This window comes from Calidris pugnax, unplaced genomic scaffold (genome assembly GCF_001431845.1).
Source record: "Calidris pugnax isolate Ruff unplaced genomic scaffold, ASM143184v1 scaffold49, whole genome shotgun sequence".
Classification (NCBI taxonomy): domain Eukaryota; kingdom Metazoa; phylum Chordata; class Aves; order Charadriiformes; family Scolopacidae; genus Calidris; species Calidris pugnax.
The window spans coordinates 943,789-967,602 of record NW_015090798.1 but is presented as its reverse complement, the minus strand read 5'-3'; the positions used below and the strand labels follow the sequence as shown (position 1 = coordinate 967,602).

At 40.5% G+C, this 23,814-nt stretch overlaps 1 protein-coding gene across 1 annotated transcript; it reads left to right on the top strand.

The window, feature by feature from the left end:
• Positions 1 to 3,457: 3,457 nt before the first annotated feature.
• On the top strand, positions 3,458 to 6,752 carry FGFBP1 (fibroblast growth factor binding protein 1). Its single transcript, XM_014937052.1, has 2 exons — positions 3,458 to 3,540; positions 5,277 to 6,752. Exon 2 carries the CDS (start codon positions 5,298 to 5,300, stop codon positions 6,012 to 6,014), a length of 717 nt encoding a protein of 238 aa, XP_014792538.1. The 5' UTR covers positions 3,458 to 3,540; positions 5,277 to 5,297; the 3' UTR covers positions 6,015 to 6,752.
• The last annotated feature ends 17,062 nt before the right edge of the window (positions 6,753 to 23,814 follow it).

Below are 23,814 nucleotides of genomic sequence, written 5' to 3'. Positions count from 1 at the left end.
TGTGAGGTAGAAATGTAAGCAGCTGTTCACTGATGCTGGATCTATTTTAAATCCCTCTGCCTGAGCATTTGCACGGAGAACAGCATCCTGATGTCTACACGTATAACTGACAAGTAGCTGATATTCTTATATGATGCCATACTTGTAGGTGGTCAAGGAAATTCATCGGTCATTTACTATTTTTAAATTAACTTTCTATTGTTTGTACATAAAATTGACTCTTATTCTGTGGGGGTAAAAAACCCTATAAATAAACAGGAGCCTCACAATGTCTCATAGATGATGCCACAAGAAACTTGCAGTTTCCAAATGGTGTACCAATGCAAATAATAATTCAACAATAATAATTTCCTATACAAAAATACATATATTTGTGGATAATATATAGGCAGCAATAAGGACTAACTTAAAAAATATGGCACTTCTTCCACGTCAATGAATCATAATTAGGAATAAGGATAAAATCTCTCTTTCTTTGCTTGAAGGGCAAAAAGACACCAGATAGTAACAGTATGTTGTAACAGTCCTAATGAAAACTTTAAAATGCTGATTAACTGTCCCAAGTTTCAGTCAAAAGGCAGCAGGAATACATCTGGACTAAGATTTTTTTTTTTTATACAAAACTCACATTGGGCTTTGGGCATCCATGTTTTTAATTCTCAATGATTACTTTTATTGGCTACTGTTGCCAAATGTTTTCTGTGCCTTTCTATTTTAATAACTAAACAGTTATCCCTGTAAGTCTCATCCTGCCAAATTAGCTGTTTAGATTTGCCATATGTTGCATGGATCAAATTGTCTTTCGATGACTGGTCTGTGCTCTTTGTTCTGCAGCAAAACTATGCCTGCAGTTTACAAGGAAACTGCGTTTCAGCTCAGCAAAGGGCAAAACTAAGGTATATTTTAAAATATACATGACAGAAAGGAAAAAAAAAAACAACTGTCTTGGAAATCAGATTATAAACAAGTTTTTGCAGCAATTTTTTTTACTGAAAATTAGGTGCTAATTAAGCACCTAAGAAATTGAGGTCCTGCTTTAATTTTGTGTACTTTCTTTTCAAGATGAAAGTTGAAGAAAACAAGCATTCTGATCACCTGGAGATAGTGAGGAGGCAGCTCCCAGCGGGATTATTGGGCTACAGTATGAATATGCACCATATGCCCAGGTAGGTAAAAGGCATCCATAAAACATCAGTTCACGTCTAATTAAAACAAAACAATATTCTGGTGGTATAGCAATAAAACTGCAGGGTATCCAGGCCAGCCTCCAGAGACTGAGACTATATTTTATGCATCTAAATAAGTAAATCTTGGTTTACTGGGGTTTCAAAATCGTCTCAGCGGGTTAGGCAAGAGGTCCAGCCGGGTCAAGATGGAGCATCTCAATGTAATTGCCTCTATCAACACACACTCAGCTGCAGAATTCCCCCCAGAAGTTTCTATCTGCTAAAGATGGGAAGAGCCAACGTGTGCCCAGTTTGCCAGGACCCCAGGCAGGGAATACCAAAGCAGCAGAAAGGCAAATCTCCTCTTGCATGGCCTTTGCTTTCCCTGTCTCCCCCATTATTTATCAAGTAGGAAGACTGCTGGTATGTCCCATCGATAACGGGGCAGCTGAACTGAGACTGACATTGAAACCTAATTTGCTGGGCAAAGCTGTTAAAATAGGCAATTTTGGATGTGTTGCATGGTTGGAGGGCTTGAATGTTTTCAGTACATTGTGATTAGTTTCACCGGTAAATGGTATTTTGTAAACACCAACAAAAAAAAAAACCCATTGCAACATCATTTACAAGAATAAGTATTATGTTCCCTTTCCAGCTAAAGAGCATCTGGCACTTCCTAGTGAATATGTCTGAGAAAATCTGTGTCAGAACTGGGACAGGAATGTGCAGTTCATTACCATAAACCTTGTGCTTGGTCCTGTTGTCCGTGGTTCCTTACATATTTCTTTGTAGCTGTCCTCTCTTCCCTATTTGTAGAAGTTGTCCAGCCACAGCAGAGAGGTGTGTGGTGGTGGTTTGGTGGCAGGGTTTGTTGGTGATACGTCAGAACCAACCCCCTGATCAGTCACACCAAAATAAATTTATAATATGGTTACAAAGGGCAGTGGGGCACACATGGTAAAGACATACCTGAATTAGTGCCAGAACCTGAGGTAGTGTAGCCACTTTGGCTTGATGCTGTCCCCAAAGTAGTTAGCCCTAATGAGAGGCTTATTACCTGGGGCACACTATATTATGAATCAGCCCCTGAGTATTTCAAATAAATGAACCCCATTCCCCAAATTTCTCTCCTGCCCTCATTGCAGAATTACACTCTTCCTTACTTTTTTGGCCTCTGTTTTATTTAAAGAAAGTTAGAAGTCTTTTCATCGCCAAACCAGCCCAGACAATGCCTTGCTTATAGCTTTGTCTCTTTGTCTTATTCTATTTATATCTAATGGAAAGAATCAAAGAGGATGACCTGCCTACATCTTATAACAATTTCTACTTTTATCTCTTCTTGCATCCCACCTTTCATGCTTATATTTCCCAAGCACATATTACAAATGTCCCACTTACTTTTCTCTGGTAAAACCACCTGAAGCAACTGAGCTGCAAGGGCAGTAGGTGCTCTATCCATTCTTTAAGGGTCACCTATTTCCAACTCTGAATGCATTTTTATATTTGTCTAATGCTTGTTCTTTCACTGTCATCATCTTTTTTCAGGTTAATATGCATTAGAGCTGGTCCCATAATGAAATCTCGTGATGTAACTCAATTCTTTACATACACAGAAGCTGGCAGAGATGGAGGGGCATGGGTCAGTGCTGGGTGATTGACCCCTGCTCTTAGACCCCACACAGTCCACTAATTCTGAGGGAGCTTGTATTTTTTTCTAAGCGTTGTGCTTATGGCCATCTCACCATAATGAATGCTGTCCTTAATGCAGAATAATTACTTATTTTTATTTTTACTTGTTCTCCGACATGTTTTTGTGGCAGGAGGTGACGAAACGTTCTGAAGGCAGCTTTGAAATACTTTGTGGAATGGTTTTCATTTCCCAAAGAATCACTCCCCAGATTCTGCTAAACACAATAGTAGTGCAACTTGTTGAGGGCGTTGCAGGATGCTTCCCCCAATGGCTGGGAAAAGCTCGTTTAGAGAAGCTCATGATCTAATAAAGTTCTTATCATTGTTCATGGTGAGGGAAGGACTTGACTACAGTAACATCTAATTTACGCAAACACACCTTGTCACCCCACCAGAGCTGGGTGGTTGGTTTGGGTTTTTTTTTGGTGTGTGTTTTTTTTTTTTTTTTCTTTTTTGGCGTGTGCTAAGAATGAGAACTGGCGTTTTTCCAAGGAGGTGTGTCAGAGGTGAAGGAACATGGCACTGAAGTATCCTATTGTGTTGTAACAAGCCTTGCTGGAGAGACCTGAAGGTGTGTCTCCACCTTTATAAATACCACGCTGCTTTTACAGCCAGCTCTACGCGCTTTTGAAAGAGGCGAGTTGCATCAGGAGCTGCCTTTGGGTGTCTCCAAGCCCTCTGCAAGGTATGTCTTTAGTTATCTTACTTTTGCACTGTGCCACTTGCAACAGATGCTTAGTGTCACAGCACTATTCACTTTAATGTCATTAGTTGCTGTGTTTGCCACAGAACGGCAAATACAACATGATTTTCTCTAAAGAGGGTTTTATGGAGTGAAAAATCTCTCTGTATAGTGAAAGGCATGAAGCAAGCCAAGTCTTATGAGGAGAGGCTGAGGGAGCTGGGGTTGTTCAGCCTGGAGAAAAGGAGGCTGAGGGGAGACCTTCTCGCTCTCTCCAACTCCCTGAAAGGAGGCTGTAGAGACGGGGGGTCGGTCTCTTCTCCAAAGTCACAGGCGCCAGGACTAGAGGAAATGGCCTCAAGTTGTGCCAGGGGAGGTTCAGATTGGATATCAGGAAAAATTTTTACACTTAAAAGGGTTATTAAGCATTGGAATGGTCTGCCCAGGGAAGTGGTTGAGGCACCAACCCTGGAGGTATTTAAAAGACGGGTTGACACAGTGCTTAGAGACTGCCGAGTGATGTTTTTTTATCAGAGTTAGGTTGATGGTTGGACTAGATGATCTTAAAGGTCCCTTCCAACCTCAATTCTACAATTCTAAGAACTGTGCAAAAGTAAAACGTGCTCACATCTGCTGCTACCTATGTATTCTAAATTCATGTAACTAAAGATATTTGCAGAGAGTTAAATGTTGAAATAGGTTCCTTATTAGCATGCCTACACAGGAGCTTCTGCTTTCTAACACGGAAACTTGGCTACAGAGACAGCTATGGTGGAAATATCTGAAAAGTACATTTTGGGGATTTAATCAACTAAATGTCAGATTTAAATAATCTACTGTTATGGTATGCTCTGATCCTGAAAGCTGCTTCATAAAGAGAAATACCTACAGAAATAAATGTGCTCTGTGCAGACACGGGGATCAGCTAGATAATTATTTGCTAACTAGCTACGTTTCAAAACTGAAGTTGCATATTTATCCCTTGAAGTTGGTAGCTTTAGACACAGCACAGCACACTGCAGGTGTCCTCAAAAGCAAAACGGTAGTTCTGTTTTATTTAGAAAGCATTAATCCAACCTAAGCAGTTCTATGATTCTATAATAATTACTTTTTGATGTCTGGAAAGACTACTTGCATTTGTTTTCAACAGAAAACGAAATACTGGCATAACCAGTGAATTAAAACAATTTTCATAATGCATAAGAAATAATTTTGCTCAACTTGAACAAAATGGTTTCCTTTCTGCCTGGCAGATTTTTGAAGAATAGTCAGAGGCTGGAGTCAAAATCACTTATGTGCCATTTACAAAACAAGAGATCATGGGAACAAGAAGGGCTTTATAAGTTATAACTTCAGATATCCATCTGAGATTGAGAAATCCCAGGTTCAAATTCCTTCTTTGACTGCAGAAAAGATTTCAATTTAGTTACCTCAGTCACTGGGCAGTAGCACGACCTGGGAGTGACTCTCTTTTTTTCCACATTGCATAGCTAATTAAGATATTGGATGAGAAGGACTTACTCCATAGCCATCTACAGTTCTCAAGGATAATACATAATGATTCCAGAGATCAGATATCATTCACACAAAGGGCAGAGGATTTTGCTGATAACATCATTTTAATAGGTATCAAAGAGCAGTGCAATACCACGTCTGAAATGCTGCAACCGTGAAATAGAGCCCAGCATTAAGTGAAAAATGTTTTTATATTTTGGGGGTTTTGTTTCTTTTGAATGCAGATAAGAAGCAAAGCGGAGACCATGAGGATCAAAAGCGCTGAAGTCCTTTGTGTGTTGATTCTGGTCTCCCAGATGCTTCTAGCCAACTGTGAAAGGCAGAAGGAAAGAAAAAAGGGAAGACACGGCATAGAAGAGGGTGGAAAAAACCAACCTGAATCTAACCGAGAACATGAAAAGGGGCGGAAGCCAAAAGGAGGAAAAGCAGCTCCTAAAGGCAAGTTTAAAACCAAAGAGAATGCTGAGTGCACCTGGGCAGTGACGGACACGAATGCTGCCACTCTGCACGTAGGCTGCAAGCACGGAGACAGCGAGTTCTGGTGTGAGTTCTCAGGAGACCCTTCCACCTGCCCGCAGTACGCAGCGAACCAGAGATCCTACTGGAAACAAGTCTCCCGATCCCTAAAGAAGCAGAAGCAGATCTGTCAAGACCCCAAAAGTGTCCTAAAATCTAAAGTGTGTAGGAAAGGGCCGCGAAGCGCTCATTTCAAGTTGACCCGCTCAAGCCTACTGACGTCAGTAGGTCCTGCAAGAGGGAACGCCATTCATCACGCAAAAGAAGTCGTTCAGGCTCCAGCAGCCACCTCTCTGACTGAAAAAAAGCAAGAACACCATCCTCAAGACTGCGTTGAAGACGTAGATTATATTGATCAGAAAAAGGTGGCTGAGGAGTACTGCCCAGAAAGCTTGCTTTCTTTCTGCAACTTTTTCATCACCATGGTCCAAGACAAAAAATGCTGAGGAGGAAGTGTTCCTAAAGCTCTGTATCACGAGAGCCTGATCTCACCTAAGTCACTGCAAACTATTCCAGATTTTATTCTCATGTTGTATAGTGTATATAAGAAAAAAAAGGAATATATTTTTTCTGATTTTGTATATACACAACAGACTACACTTGACGTAGTCGAAGCTGTTCTAGATTTTATGTGCATGTAGATTGCTACACAGGTGTTACCTATGGATGTTACGTACTCTGCACAGAAGCATATAAGTAGTCTCCTTGCCCCTCTTTGAGCTGTGCTAGCCAAAGCAACGAATTCAGTGCTATGCACTTCTTGGTTATGTACAATACTTTTGACCTAAAAATTATTAACAAAAATAAACTTCAAAACATATTCAAAATATTTTCTCTTTCTGTGTTTAACTAGATTTCTCTATAAGTGCTTCAAAGTTTGCTCTTTCACAGGATCTTGGCAAAGTGTTACTTATAAAGCAGTTTTAAAAATACTTCTGCAGCTTTGCAGACTTTATCTTTTTCAGCCAGTACAAACAAGATTTTGATAGGGAACTATATTATTATTAGTTCTTCATCATCGTGACAATGAAGGGCAGCAAGATTTTCAGATCAGCTTTTTCCATAGTTTTGCAAAGCTTCAGCTTTTCAATCTCATCAGAAGATGTCAGAAAACTTTGCAAACTTCAATGCTGTCATTTCTCCTATAGTATGAAGCACATCGTACTGATTTTATGGCAGGTAAACAGAGACACAGATAAAATGACTTATACAAGTTCGTACACAGGCCCAGGACTGGACCCCTTACTGAAGCAGCTAAAGCAGCTCAACACTGCCTGTATGTTCTTTTGAGGTTCCATTTTCTGTTATCTTTATGTATGGACAACACTAATAAATACTTTCCTATTCGTTAAACTTCATCTGTATTTTTAAAAACAGCGAAATCCAAACTCTACAAGAACAGAGATTTTAGAAAACGTAAACATAAATAATGACAACTGACCTTTGCTGATTTTTGAAACTCCATCTGGAAGAGACATAATACAGAAGTTACACATTTCCAGTGGCTATGGGCTTGGAAGGTTGGTCTTCTACCATAGTGGTCCACTTACAGAAACTTGAACTTTCATTAAATACAATTTCCCTGAGCATTTCTAGCAGATTAATACTTCTGTTTCTTGAGAAAATACAGCCCGTTTCCTTCTATAATTATCTCCTTGCTAGAATATTTGAGAGAATAGTTTTAAGAAGGGTAGCTATGAGTAACTCACCTCCTCCACTTCCTTCTTTTCATTCATTGTCGTATATACTCACTTCATATTTAAATAAGCACGTCTGGGGAGGGCATTTTAATACTACTCTTGTTGCTACAGCAATAGAAGCCCATGCCATTATTTAATATCAGTTAGTATTTTCTTTGCAATAAAGAACTAACTTAGCAAAAATGCTTAAATTTAGATGGAAGTCCTCAATAAGAAAGTACTACTAAATGCACAGCTGCTTTTTTAAATTTTTTTTGGCTTGTTAGTGGGGATCAAGCCTTCTTACACAGGGGTGAAATTATATTTTGCAATTGGGAAGAAGGCAAGGTATCAGCTCAGGCATTAGCTGGAGCATTTTGAAGAGGACAGTATTCTGAAAGCTCTCGTATGGTATTCATTTACATTTTTTTGCTACTTACAATATTGTGATGTCAGTTTGACTAATACCTTGAATGTGGGATGCTGCTATTAGTCAGGCAAACCGTTTTTGAGGAGGATTCAGCTGTATTTTGCCAAGTCTGAGAGGCAAAAAAAGAAGCAGGTTCTTCTTACAGAAGTTCCAGCCTCTGCATGTCCCATAGAAACACTGGGTATTACCAGGCTGTGCAGGGTAAATTCTGCTGGGCTGATGCCCACAGCAAGGCAAAATTCCAGTAAAAAAGGGCATCAGTACTAGCTCTTGTGGAGCCTGGAAGACATGGCCATTCTGGTCAGGAATGGCCATTCATGGCCATTCCACCAAGCAGGGTGGAAAACCAGCCACTGGTTTCTTATTATTAAGGTAGATATATAAGTATTAAATGCACAGGTGAGTTCCAGCTGCTAGACATTGTGTGCTGGCCTGCACCACTTTGCGTTGGGAGATGGTTGAGATAAGAAAGTCAAAGGAGGCAGCGGAAGGATTAGGAGAGCACGTTTGGCTCAGGCAATCAGACGCTGTAGTGAGTAATTACGAATAACTAATCAGGTACACAGACACCTGCCTAATAGTCCCAGATCACAAACAGGGCACTGGGCAGGGCTGGCTTTAAGAGGCTCACTTGCTCCAGATGTTTTGGAAGATGTCCAACCCTAACTGCCCGTCTCCGCTGTTGCCCCTATGACTACCCCTGTGAGTACTTTGTTGCCCGAGGCACGATCCACCCCGCTCCGAGTTGCCAGGAGCCCTGTGGCTGCCGGCCAGCCAGGCACACCGAGCCAGGGACATATCCCAGAGCAAATTCCAGCCCGGGATTCCAGAGCCGTGAGTTACATCTCCACGTGCAGGACTGCCAGCACGTGGACCTACCGTATGGAGCTGCGCGCTCCTCTCCAGGGACGCATCATAATTCTGCCCCCTCATTTCCTTGGGTTTTTTTCTTGTTCTTTCAGGACTGACTTTCGTCTTCACATGTGGCCCTTTACAGGAGGAAAACATGCTCAATCTCAACAGTTCCTGGGTGCATTTCATCTGCGATGCGTGCAGCTGTGCCAGCATCCTCCAAGGACAGCACGGAGCATCAGGAGAAACAGGAGATCTCTGTGCAGCCTTTTGCGTCGGAGGTGGGCTAATGTGAGAGTGCAGGTCTCAAAACTGTCTCAGCCAAAGGATGGATTTTTAACTTCCACAGGTATGTAGTTTGGGCTGCTCTTCAGAAGGGCACATTTCAGAATGGCAGGGTCTGAGGCACATATATCTGGAGTCTAACTTCATGAACAGCTTTCTTTGTGACTACGCAGACCACAAGCGCATGGTCTAAGTGCATCCAAGTTCTCACTGCACTCACCAATCCTTGTGTTTCAGTCCTACATCTACAAAGCAGTTGGCACATATATCTGGAGTCTAACTTCATGAACTGCCTTTCTCGTGACTGCGCAGACCACAAGTGCATGGTCTAAGTGTATCCAAGTTCTCACTGCGCTCACCAAGCCTACAAAGCAGTCACTTGACAGCAGTTACATATGAGTTGCTTTCTTGTGGTCATTTACAGCGCCAGTTAGGTCAGTATAACTTTGGTGTTTCTGGAGTCAGGCTGGTTCGGATAAATAAAACATTTCCTGGCATTCTTCATCTTAGGACCTGTGGTCAAAACATTTCCTGGCATTCTTCATCTTAGGATCTGTGGTCGTTATGGAAAAGTTCACAGCTGAGCTGGATTCTGTGCCTCTCTTCCCCAGGTGCACCAGTTGTCATTGTGCCAGAACTTCATGTTTGAATAACTTGGAATAATGGTGGTGGTGGTGACTCTTCTAACATCTTCTATTGCAGGGCAGGCAGGAGCACAGTGAATGAAAACAGTGAATGGATTTAAATTGTGCCTGTGCAGCCCATGTCCTCTGTCCTACCATGTTGGAAACAAGCATCTCTGCCTTCTTAGCGTCAACCCGAGTTATAGAAAAGTCAGCCCCATTTTTCACCTGGAGAAATGGGATATAGGAAGACTGAATGACCTTGAGAGAAATGGGGAGAAAATCAGAGGCTTCAGAGTTCTAGTGGTCCCCTTCTCATGCCTCCTGACTAGGTCATTCTGCACAAGAACTAAATGTATTTATTCTTGAAAATATCCAGCTAACTTCTAGGTATTTGGAAATTATTAGGAATACCTTTGGGAAAAATCAGCTTACTTTCTAGGCAATGTAGTTTGTTTTTCCAGACAACCCCGGGTATTATAATTTGAATAGTTACTTTGAAAGAAGGATAAGGCTTTTGAAGATAGGAAACTTGTTCTAGCTTCAGAGATAAAGAATTTTCAGGGAGTTTCCCTGCTCTTGCAATATGGAATACTTACACTTTTGGCAGCTGCCTTAGATTATGGATGATTTTTTTTGGGCAGACCCAACTCCCACATACCCCCATGAATTCTCAAACTCTCACCACACTTCGGAGAGCCAAAAAATGGATTTTTAAAAAAGAGGGAGAGAAAAATTTGGAAGCTACGATTTGGTTGTTTGGTTTTTTTTGTTTTTTTGGTTTTTTTTTACAAGACAGTCTTATCTAGCAAATTTTAGAGAGGTTGTTTGGTTTTTTGGTTTTTTTTTTTTTACATGACAGTCTTATCTAGCAAATTTTAGAGGTATCTTTGTATTCGCTGGGAAATGGGGAGACATTTTTAATGCCCAGGAGACAGTTCTGGCAATGCAGTACTACTTAAGAATCTGTAAAATTTCAGCTCCTTTAACTGGAAAGATTCTATTCTTTTGTTATTTTCTGCAGTGTATTTTCTACCCGGCTTTCACACACAATTTCATCTGAATGAGTTTCCGCTCCTTTTGCAACCTCCTTTATTCATTTACCATTTTGGCAGCAGTACAGATTACATATCTAATCTCACATGTTGCATGACTGCTTGTAGGAGAACTGAGCTGAGTGACTCAAGCTCCTTGCTTCCACAGGAGAGCCCTACCCTCCTCTTCCCCCGAGGGGGCCAATGAGTACCTACCGCCTGATATCACCTCACCTGGGTTTGACCAACCGTAGTGGAGGCTGAGTGTTCAGACAAGACACATTTTACTCTGCCGTGCTCAATCCATGTAGACATAGCTGAACCCCAGATAATAAATTCCACTCCCTTTTCCACCTTTACCTTGATTTTTTTCTGGTGCTGCCCTGAGCAAGGCAGCTCAATACTTGTTGGTAGCTGCTGCACCTCACCCGTGTCTTTGCCTGGTTCTCATTCCTTTTCAAGATATTATATAGTTTGCTCCTCCAGGCTGTTTCCAAGAGCGATACCGCACTGGGAATTGATCAAATGGAAAAATCCCGCTTCAAGGATGGGAAATTCAACAGGTTGCAGCTTGCAGAGGTTCCTTACAGTCTTGTCACTAAGGTGGTGGTATCATCCCATCCATGGCTGGGGCATGCATGGCTCCTGCCTGTTAGCACCATAAACGATCTGACAAATCCTGTGGAGCTCAAGACAACTGTGCACATTCCTGTATTCTAACACCTTTAAGCTTCTTTCCACTCCCTCTCTTGAAAGAGCAGGGGAACTTTGAACCCCAGCTGCAGTCATCACCTCTCTTCAAAGGGCCAGAGAGGAGAAGGCAGAGTGCAAGAATCTTAGTAGGTTTAGAGTTATCAGATACTGAACACCTTGAGGTTTCAAAAGGATAACCAGGTGCCTCGATTGCTCTTCCCATTGCCAGTGCTGCAGTGAGACAATACAAGGTCACGCATAAAGAGAGGGAACCGACCATGTCACAAAGCTTTTTACCTGTTTGTAAAGCTATTACAAGCACAAAAGTATTCACTGAGGCCCAGGTTCTCTCTTTAATGAGGATTCACGGAACAGGTTTCTCTGGAAACATGCTCCTATCTGTGTAAAATATGTGTTTTATTCAGCTGCTAGAACTTCTTCCAAAGTTGCTTACTGATCCCACTAGAAATAGCTGTTTTAAGACAAAGAAATGATAGTGAGTAGGCAGAAGAACTGTGAAGACTTCCCATGAAGTTGTTGCTATCTGGCGGCCCCAGTCGCCAGTCATACCAGGCCCCATGTGGAAATGGTAGACTTAATTAACCTGAGACTTCCTGTGGACCATAGGAGTCTCACACTGATTTCCAGGCAGGAATCAGACACATCAAAGGGACGTTTTTATATGATGAGAGCCTGCAACATGTTCAAAACTGCACATATAAGCACTCTCTGGTGCTTTGTATATGCCAAGGAAGAGGAGAGTTGTTCCAGCCAGCCAGAAAGTTTGATGTTAAGATGAATCTTAAAATCCAGGAATTACAATATTATATGCAGCAGGAATGTATTCTATACATCCATAATATGTGCCCTAATTATATGTAATGAGTGTGCTTAGATAATAGAATATTATTTAAATAATATGAGTTTCCTTTTCATCTGTAGCCTGAAGGTAACATGGTTTCCAGAGTCACTGTAGAGGTTGTGTGTTTCCCTGAAAAATCTTGGAATGCTTTTGGGCTACTCCACAGCAGCTGAATCCCTACAGATGTACATGCCATGGCAGCTCTGTTCCTACTCCTTGTTCCAAAGGGCTTTCCAAAGGATGGCTGCAGTTTTTCCCTGCAGTACAAGCTTCCAAGGAATGTTGTGTCCTGTCTCTTATGCCTACGGGCATGAACATTTTCTTTGCTCTATATGTGTGGCAGCCTATAGTCCTTAGTGTCTTATAGGGAGGACTCCAGTTAAGTGTTGATCTCAGAGACTCTGTATTCCTCAGTCACACCTGCAAATGACACAGAAGTGGGCTAAAGAGGTCAGTTTGTGGACAGAGAACAGTTGGGACATTAGGGATGCTGGTTTGTGTGTGATTTCAGCTGAAGTCTTGTCTCTGAAAAAATCCTCATGCAAAGCATTAGAGATTGCACGTGCTGCTGCAGATGGGGTGTTTTGGATAACGACACTCTACTTGAGCTAACGATCAGGCTGCTGGTTGTACAGGGTCCTTAGAGCTCCCAGGTCACTATTGGTGTAAGAGTGAAGATGTTAGGTGATGATGTCCTGGCCAATTTCCAGCTGGGTAATTACACTCTGCTGCCCAGACTCTTCTCAGAATGTCAATCAGATGTGTCTTTCTTCACCATCTTAAACCACTTTGTGCTCTGATCGCTAATATTTCGGTGTGGCTGGTTTTACTTGGGCAGGGGGCCTGGGAGAATATTTACTGAAGGCCCCCAAGTCTGAAGGAGGATCAGTTGTTAAGGCAATTTCCAACTGTAATTTGGAGAGGAGGCAAAAGAAAAACTAAAAGTGAGGGATTAAAAACAAAAGCAGGAAAACTGCTGTTTTCAGAGAGGCAGATGTATTATTAACAGATAGAATCAAAGTCTTCATATTCAGTGTTTTTATCTTGAATATCCATGTGCTTGATGTTTCTTTTATCCTACAATCCACAGAATCCTCTGAAAAAGTGCGTACCTTAGCCCTCCCGGTATGAGTAAGGGTTAAAAACATAGACAAGTTGTCATCAGCAGTTCAAAAGCCAAATGCAAAATACAAAGAGTCCCCTGTTTATTACTCTCTTAAAAATTGCATGTTAACTTAATCTCCTAAGGGTGAGCCATGACCTTTGAGTGCTTCTAATTGGTAAAATGGAGGGAGAGGTTCCAGGCAGTGAAATGGGAGCAGGATTAATAGAAATTGCATTTGTAAAGTTGACTTGTTTTCTCAAACTAAAAGGAGAGAAAATGTACATGCAAAAAGAAATGATTACATGAGGTTCTGTAGGTGTGATGCTTAGTGACGAATAACAATATAATTCACAGAAAGCAGAGACAGGTAATTTATGTCTGCTTTGATTTCAATTTATTTTATTCAGAGTGTAGAGGAGGGTCACAAAAATATATTAACAAAAGTTCTATCCCCATAATTAAAAGGCTTTGAAGAATAGTGTATGTTACTACTTTATGCAGAAAAATAAAAAAGAGACGAGACCTATTTTAACATACAATAATTTTACTACCAAAAGTAAAACAAAGAGCTATCACGGTATTGAAAAGTCTTCTCAGAACATGAATATATAGTTTTTTCTCAACCAGCTTGAGTACATTTTCAAGCCAAGTTCCAATAGTGTTTCCCTCTTCAAAAGCTGTCAATGCTAAGCTGGATGCCACTGCTGTCATATGTAATATTTTTTACTTGACGTTATGAGCCTACCCCTTATCTTCAGCTGCATATTCAAGTACTGACTTGTTTTATAGCCCTTTGTGACAATCAAAGAACCGAAGAAGACATACATAAACCAAGATCACTCCAGAAGCACATCACACAAATTTATGTCTCCTTCCTCTCTAAGAAGAACAGATGAAGTATGAGTCAGGGGTGTATGAAAAAAAAAAACCAAAAAACCCAAAACCAAACCCTGACCCCAAACCAGAATTGTTTTAGAGCAGATTTAATGAGGTTTGGTGAGTCATTATAAACTCCTGAACTGGCATGTGCTTGTTGGCTTTTTGAGCCCTTCCCCTTAAAAACTGTAGGCATTTCTTTTTTCTAATTTTTTGGTTGATTGGTTGGTTGGTTTTGTACCTACCAGCACTGAGGTCACTTAAATGCCTTATTTTAAACATTTATTAAGAGCTGGTGATGCTGGAACATGCCTCTGTGGCTCATCTGAATTCGTCCCATACTTGCTCCTGTAGACAGTTCTGGCAAGAGTGTAGATAACATTTCTTTTAGTATATTGGCTTCCATCTTTGGAATGCAGGACAAGATTTACTTAGAGATGAAAACTGACTCACCCTCTTACAGAGCACCAGTCTTCATATCACCCTTCCTATCTCTTGCCAAATGAATGTTGAATTTGGTTTCTCCTTTGCATTTGAAAACTTTGTGTTTGCATTTCTTGAGAGGCCCTGGGTTTTCTTCCTGAGATCCACCCATTTAGAGAAGAACACTGTTTCCAGGGACACATGTCTAATAATAATGGGGCTCCTCCGGACTTACATAAGTGCTACTCAAGTAAATTTGGCTAATAGCCTATCATTAGGATTAATTTTATTCTTTGAAATAGCTAGTGTCATTTACTATTGACCATTAAGCCAGAGGTGGCAAAATAATTAACTGCTTGCAGATAGAATTAATTGAACAACTGAAAACAGGGCCAAAGGAGAAAGTAGCAAAGGCACAAACAATCTCTATCAGCAGCTCTCTCTTTCCATGCCCTTTTAGGCTTCTTCATGAATACAAGACACAGCTGCTGCATGAGTTCAGCAGTTGATACCTAGAGGGAAGGTATCTGACCTAATGGATATGAAAGTTCTTCAGTTTCCAAGAATATGCAGCTCACGTCTCTTCGTGGTGGCTGCCAGCATATTGAGAAGTACTTCTACTAGGCAATACGTCTTCTGCTTTGATGATGCAGTATCAAATGGTGATTGGTTTTGAGCATATCTTTCTCCATTATATTTGCCTGAAATATCTGGTTTGAGAGCATTGCTAGTCCATGCAGTATATAATATTGACTTCCTAATGTTGTCTTGTTAGATAATTATGTGACATAAGGAGTTCCTCTTAGCATTTTGTCCAGACAATTTGTGGAACTAATTGAGAATAATATTTGTATAGTCACTAGCTTTGATCTGTTCAGATAAATAGCACAGTGTTACTTTTCCTGGCAATAAATGTGTCAGGAAATTTAAGAGAAAGGTAAAGGCTCTGTCATTATGAGTTCAAATAGCAAGATGAGTGGAGAAAGAGAAAATGGGCATTGCTGCAGGAACAACAGAAACCTCTTTATTGCTTTGGACAATGGGAAAAGTTTGGGGACTTTGGGTGGGTGGGGGCCATGCAAACTCAAGAGAACTGATCACTATGCTCTTTTTTATGCCTTCTAATTATGGAACTACAACTTTTGAGAAAGTTGAAAGCTCTTCAGGGTGTGGTATAAGCAACAGGCAAGATCAAAACCCTGGAAAGCAGATGAAGCCATCATGTGTCTGTATGTGTCCTTGGCAGTTCTAAAGATAATTGCCTTTCATGATTCCTGTAGAGCTGAAATAGGTTCTGTTACATATCAAATCAGGAAGATTTGCTTTCTTAGAACGCGCTAAACAAAAACTAGCCACGTTTCACAAATCTGCAGAATGCTAGCCAGGTGCTGTAATTAAATATTTCTTCTGCTTTACTATCATTAGTCAAAGTCAGCAGGATGCAAAAGAAACAAAACAATGCCGAAGACTTTCATTCATATGGAGAGAAATCCACCTCTGTGCAGGGAAACAAGAAAACACCCAGCTCAATGAGTCCATCTTAAGACCTTCAGAATAAGCAACCTGATCTATTTGAAGATGTCCCTGCTCATTGCAGGGGAGCTGGACTAGGTGATCTTGGGAGGTCCCTTCCAACCCAAATGATGATTCTATGATTATAAACCCTTCTGCTTTTGCATTCTGTTTGGGAGGGCGTTGAAAGGCTGGGCTGGGTAGTTTTCTTTAAGTTCTAAATTATTGAAATACTCACCACTGACACTAATTCAGGTAGATGAGAACTCATCCTCTATGTAGACATGAAAACTTATGATTAGCAAAATCCAGTAATCAATGTAGAAATTAATGTAATGTGGCAGAAAAAATAACAAGTTCATCTATTTCTTTGACTCTTTACAAGTGCAACAGACGCATTTACATATTCATGCAGGACAATGTACTTGAAGCTAGAGTTGAGGGGGGGAAAAATAGCACACAATTTAAAGTTTTACAGTGTCACACATCTTGTTAAAATTATATTCCAGAAGTTTTTTATTCAGTAGGTAGATAGATTTTTCTTGCTTTCGTAGTTTGACTTCAGAATTTACAGATTGAGTGTTCACTGCTTTGGGTCACCAGACAACAGCACTTGGGAACACCGTGATGCCAAATGATCAGGAGCTAGCAATGTCACTGTAACTTCTGATTAGTCTGACTGAATGTAACAGCGCTCTCCTAAATCCTTGATGACTTCCACCTGCACCTATACTCTCCAAGAGCTCAAAATGTCAACACTTGCATCGGCTTCTCAGTTCCTTCAGAAACTGGAAGTGTTTCTGTGAGTGTATGGCTAAATATAAGGAATACGAACAATCATGAGGTGGGAATCCAGCCAGTTCCTAGATTCTGGAAGAATTGGTAAGTAATGCAAAGCCACTTTATAAACTTAATCCAACTCTCCTGTTAAAATTGTCAGTCTAGCGGACAATCTACTCTATTCATTAAATCAACCAAATAGATTTAATTTATAAGAAAAAGAAATCACCTTAAAATTCTGGGCATTTTAAAAGCGTTTTTATTAGATTATATAACCAGATGGGAACAGAAATGTACGGAAAAAGACAACTTAAAACTATATGCTCACATAAACCATATACATTACGTAAAGTGGTGGTATGCCTAAAAACATCCAATTGTATTCATTCTGGCTGATATTGTGACTGGGACACCCAGTTATCATGGGGTGTTATTCCCACTCTTGGGCTGGTGGTCCTGCTTTTGTTGACTATAGGAAGGTCTTAAGGGTGCCCTTCCCTTGTAGCCCAGCGCTCAGGCTGATGGTGGGTAGTGAGCAACAGTCTCACCCAGTGGCTGCTATTATGTCACAATATCCTTCCTAATTTTATGTACAGAAAGAAACAGACTTCACTGTTTGTAGTAACACTTGAAATGTTTGTTTCCTTTAGGCGTGTTCCTACTAGTTTAAATGTTCTCATTACTGCAACCAAGTATGATGAGTTGGCTCGTCATAGTCACCTCAGATTTCATCTACCAATTGCAGACCTTCAAGAGGCCGAAACATATCTGCTGTTTGTTAGAAACTTCTTTGAGCCCAGACAATCTTATGGTCCTGTTTTTTCTCCTTTTTGTGGGGTGGTGTTTCGAAATGCCTCTGATCCCTCAGAAGTCAATCAACAGGCTCTAAAACCAGACCTCTGAATTCTGAATGTCGTAAGAAAAGATATTTTCATGGAATGGGGGAGTCTTTGGATTTGATTCATCAGATGAGTTAGAGGTAGCTGAATTATGCTTCCAAGCTTTGATGGAGGATGTGTAGTGCTCTTTCTTTCTACTGTGTGCCTTTTTGTCGTACAGTACTAAATCACCAAACAGACATACTGCTGGGGCTCAGGAAACAGCAAACAATGGGCACAACCTGAGTGGTGCAATGCAGACCATTCAGGGGCTCCAGACTGGAGGTATAAAAGAAATCTCCTTTGAAATTCATTGTAGAAAAGCAACTACCAGTGCTCCTCTTGTACCAAGTTGATTTATTGCGCATTGGATATGCATCTGTCTGGCAACAAGCAGCACATATGAACAATACCTTCTTTGCTCTTTCCAGAAACCAGTTCGCTTCACTAAGATTTGAGGGGACCTCCCACGGAGATGCTAGCATGCAGTGAAGTCTATCCGATGAAGGCATCAATTACTGGTGAGCTGCCAGGTAAGATTCAGCTTGGAAAAGAGTTTGAAAAATAGCCTTTTTCACCCATGAGGAAATTTGTGTGCCTCTTTTGTGGTCAGCATCTCAAAATCGATGGGCAATAGGTGCAGCAAATGAAACAAGCTGGCAAACCTGGCCGCCATTGTGTGAAGGCTTTTAACATGCACATCAGTGCCTTGAATTTTATGTACAATTCAAAAAGTTTTGTGTCTTCTACATCCACATTTAAACCACTCAAATTTGTATGTTGCACCAAAGAAATTAATTCCTTGGCCCCACTGTTTCTCTAGGCTCCTAGACAATACTCCAAGCTGAGCAGGTCTGTCCATCCTGCCCTAGAGATAAAACACCCCAAGAAAGCTCCCACAGATGGAGGTAAGTTTATGCCTTGCAGCTGAATTTTACTCATGCTTGCCACTGTAGGGAAGACATCAATTCAGGTTATAAGCTGTTGGAATACTCTGCAGTTATCACAAAAGTGTATATATGAAAAATTCAGCCTTTGCTCAAAATCTTGGAAAAATCAGAAAGCAGGAATAATGTAAAAATAAGATTGTGTAATGGTACCTGTTGCTAGACATTTTGTTTAATGGCCATTCAGATGAAAAGGTGGATCAAATGTGGAATGAAATATTCACAGAGTCATGCCTAAGACTTCATTTTAGTCAAAAAAGCCTACCATTATTCATTATTCATTCATTGTATATCATCTGGTAATGAGGAAAGACAAAGTGCCTCAGGACAGGAGGGACGTGTTTGACTGCATGTAACGCACTAACCAAATCTTTGCAGTGCTTAGTTACAAGCAGCTCTATAAGTGTATCTTGCTCAGGAAAGTTGTTGGCATTTTGGATCAGCAGTGGCAGGAGCCAGGACAGGAATAAGGTGGGAATTAACCAGCAGCAGCAGAGTAACAGCAATGGTGATGCTGAGCAGCACTGAGGAAGGCATGGGTCTAACTCACCAGCAATCCTGCACGGACATTCTCAACCACAAGGGCTGGTGAACACCTTGTTCACTAGGAACAGAGCAGAAACCTGTTATAATAAATACTGTGGAGTTAGGGGAAAAGAGAGATGTGTTGCAGTCTGATTTTCCTTCGGGGTGGTAAACTAAAAAGCAATATGCATGGCCAGGTCTGAACTTCATCTCTTTTTTTCATCAAGTGTTGTTCTGGATTTCTCTGAGGACTTTAGGCATTTACCTAGAGTTCTGGGCATCTAGTAGTTTAAACAGAGCCTCAGGAAAACAGCACGTGCATAGTATCTTAAATTCTGGATGTACTGGTGTCATTTCACATGCCGTCTGCAACCGGAGTCAAGTATGGAAGTTTTATTAGAGGAAACTTATTTATTAGAGAGCAGTGACAAGCCTGAAGCGGCCTCAGGAACCTGTGACAGCAATGCTAATCTTATCTGTGCTACTTGCAATTTAGACACGTACCTTTGATATGTGCAAGGTCCTGTAGGCCACAGATCAGGTTTCTGTTATTCCTGTGCTATGTCCATGAAAGACTTGCCCAAAGCATATAAAATAACTCCATGGCTTAAAAGCAGTATATTGTGCACAGAACCTGCTGATGTTGATACTGCCTGCAGAAAATTAAAAAGTTAAAGCTGAAGCTGACAGGTCAAAATCCAACATCACTCACCCTTTACTTGCTTAGTACTATTGCCAGAAAATTGCTGGCACAATTTGCCGGAAAAGAGCCCTTACCCGAGGCTATCTCATGAATTCTACAGGCAGAAATATCCCAAGAAAAAATGTTTTCTGTAAGGGAACAGTTTGTTCTTTTCAGTTGGTAACACGAGCCGTAGTGTTGTTGAGACCTGTGTTGAGGTGCTACATCCAGGGAAAGCTATAATTACCACAATATAATTTCTTTATATCTTGATTATGCTATTCTGTCATCATAATTGCTAATGATTGCATATTACCAATAAACCTGTAATATTTCATTCAAGGGCTGATTTTGGATTTAAATTCCATGCATTTGCCAGTTTGCTGAGTGTCATGAAAATGTGAGTGTTTGGAGGGCAACGCTGGGTGCTAAATGGGAAAATAGTCAGAGAAAGCTGGCTAATCCCCCTCTCTTCTGACTGCAGTTACAGCTGCAGCGTGAAACCTTCCAGCCATTACATACTCTTTTCCAAGCATTCACCTTTTCTGAGGCTAACGTGTTCTTAGAGGTAACTGGAAATCCTGACAGTTACACCAGGAAGAAAAATTCACCACTGTCAATGATGTATTGAATTTCTTCACTTCTCCTCCAGCTTTTTGTTTCTGGGAAATGTTGGGTGTCTGGTGGCAGAGCTCCTACCCAGCCCTGGGGGGGAATTTTTGCCTGCAGAGATTCCTGTTTTCTCTTCCTCAGGTCTGACATGCTCTTCCACATGGTGTCCATCAGGAGATCTGTTATGCTGTGGACTGGGCTGCAGTCACTATATCAAAGACCCCACTCCATCCACATGTGCAGAAGCTGGATTCTTTCCTGGTTGGACTCAGAACTGGGGACAAAGCAGCACAGAAGGCTGAGTTCTGTCTCAGTAATGATTAACTGGAATATCCCTGTCAATACTAAGCAGACTATCAACTGAATTCAGGTAATAATGGCGTTCTTATCTCTGGCCAGGGATGTTTTGCAACAGACCCTACCATGGGTTTATTGACCAGTAGGTGCCTATCAACTCATGGGACAGCCCAGGCACTTTCTGCTTTTGCTGCCATTAATATTTAGTATAACTCACCCACTGCTGAAAATAGTACTGGAGGAGATATAGAAATAATTTCCTATCCGTTTTAAATTTACTGCGTCAAGCTTTATCATGCTGAGACTTGGCCAAAGTAACCTTGCCTGAGCTAATTGAACATAAAGTCAATGAAAAGAGTGGCAATTTTAGAAATGCAGAATGGTATATTTCTGCTGTGGGACCCTATAATTTTTGACATTGTAATTATAAAGCAATTAATTTTGCCCTGATGCAATTTGTCATGCTGTACAGCCCCAGATCAAAATCAGACATCTCTCAATACATCATCTCTGTGCCACTTACTGGACTAGAAGAGAAAAATCAACTTGTTATAGTTCTGTGAAGATAGAATGTTTGGGCTAATAATTACAGGGAAAGCTTATGTTGTAATCAATTAACCATGGTAGAAAGATAAGAAAGTATTCTGGTGAAAGTCTGAAAAAAATCTTGCCTGCCATAGTTTGTTAATTAATGCCATGATTTGATGTTATTAAAAATAATATGTAAAATAGATTAAATTAAAGACTTTCTTGCAGCTGAATATTTTGACTACAATGTCCACCAACTTCTGCTTGTTAGAGTAACAACTGAGTTGGTTTTCAGTAGTAGAGAATCTGCCTCTTGACTTTGCTCCAACAAACCTGTGAGTCCTTTCTGTAATCATTTTACTATGACTCATCAGTGATAAACACAATAAAAGGAGGGATTGAATTTCAGTCTAACTATGTCAATCTCATCCTACAGTCAACATGCCACAGAGGATATAAGATGTCTCTTTGCATTACAAGAATCATAAAAAATAGGAGGGGTGAAGTAAAAAGTCACAGATTCTAGTATGTGTATCACCCTGAAATGTTTACAAAGCTTGATCTCTATAATTCACCAAAAAAAGTGAGCAAGAAGTGGCTGGATTAAGAATTCCTTTCAGGAGGAGAACCTACCCTTCCCTAGAAGACAAAAGACATTTAGCACAGGATACAATAAAAAGAGCAAGTTGCTAGAACATGCTTATGATCTTAGAATTTTAACATATCAACTTATTGTCCCTCCCATTCATTTAATTGGAGATTGTTTGCCCAGTCTCACATAGTGAGTCCCTAGTGGACCTAGAAGCAAATCCCTACCTATATAAAGCATTAAATACAGCTACAACTCAAAGAAAAACGATTAATGTCAAAAGGATTCAAGCATCCCAGGACTTGTTTAAACTTATCAGGCCACATGTTATTCTCTTACTTCTTCACGTGAAGCAGCTCCACATATCACATATCGGAAGTGTCTGATATTACTCATGAAAGTTATGAGCCTCTGATAAAAAATTGTGTAAACTGTCACTGTCTTCCTGCGTCCTGTTTGTAGTAATAATCTTAGTATAAGGAATGAGCTATATTATCCGTACTACTATTTTGTTTATTTCTGTAATTTATATCTGTCTAGGCCACTTCTTAGTCTTTTCTTAATGTTCTCCCTCTGTAAACCAAACACTCAGCCACATACTGATGTTGTTGAAAGCCTGACTTCAGGGGAAGCAGAGCTGGCTCCTTCTGGTCACCCAATGTTTTATGTAGCATATTATAGCACAAAAGTATGGCTCTGCATAGGGCCTCATCATCAAGAAGTATATTAGCTCTCCCAGTGCAGCTCCAACTGGCTGCTTAGTGAATTATACATCCCCTCAGGGGCTGACCCACAGAGAATGTAATTTTGGTAATGTTCTCAGAGAGGAGACCTTTTGCCCAAGCTCCTAAGGTTCAGACTTCAGCTGCAGAAGTCCCAGGTCTAATTGCAATGCAGTGCTATTAATTTGATTAGTATTTCAAGAAGAGGGAGGTTGGAACTCAGTGATCTTTAAGGTCGCTTCCAACTCTAACCATTCTAAGATTCTAAGAGTAGGAATGGAAAAAAGTTTTGCCCTGGAGTCTGTCCCAGTCCTGTGCAAAGCATTAGTGTAACTCTCCTATATCATCTTATTTCTAGATTTTCAATTTCAATAAGAGAAAAAAACATTTAAGCTACCCTTTAAACTAAGTTGTAAATATAATTTATACCTGTTGCATTTTTACTCCGTTAGGAAATAGGAAAGAAATGATAAGCTTTTTGCCATCATGGCATAAAGCAGCTATGGCTGTGCTTCTGTAACTAAATTGGCTAAAAAAAAAAAATCTAAGTATGGCATGTGCACGAAAAAAAAGCCCTAAAGCAAGCAGATGTGGTCTCAGTCTTGAAAATGGAGGCAGCTGACAGAACTCAACCTGGAGGCAGCAGAATAATAACATTTTTTTCCTAGCACTAGACTAGATTTTCTAACTGACTGCCTCCAATGTGCTTGAAAGATGGCATTATCACACAGCCAGCTCCTGAAAAGATCAGCAGATTTTAGAACCGTGACTCTACATACTCAGAAAATGAATTGTGAAATTAGAATTTTAAATATTTTGCAAAAACCTTTCATCTACTTTATGTGAAAGGGTGTTTAAAAGTCCTTTTCTGTTTAGGAATATTCCTCACAGGGAAACATTTTATGTTTGGGATTCATTTTATGCAACTTTAGCCAACTGGAGGCTAATTTTATAAATTTGAGCTAATGATCTAGGTAACTTTTACTGTCAGTGGAGAGAGATAATAGAGTGCACACCATCCTACAGACAGAAAGCAGAGTGGGATAACCACTTTCAGGGGGTGCCCAGTTTGTCCCTTTGACTATAGATAAAGTCTGCACCATCAGGTGATTAACCTTAAATGATACAACTCCTATCCAAAGTATTTCGTATGGATTTAACCCTTTCCACTCTACTCTGCACAAAACAGTGATGAGAATAAACCTACTGTTTGAAACAAAAAAACCTCCCATTGACTCATGTTTTCCAGCTAGATTTAAGTTTTTATTTTTCCAAGCAGGGAAAAAAAAAAAAATATTGTCCCAAACCATGT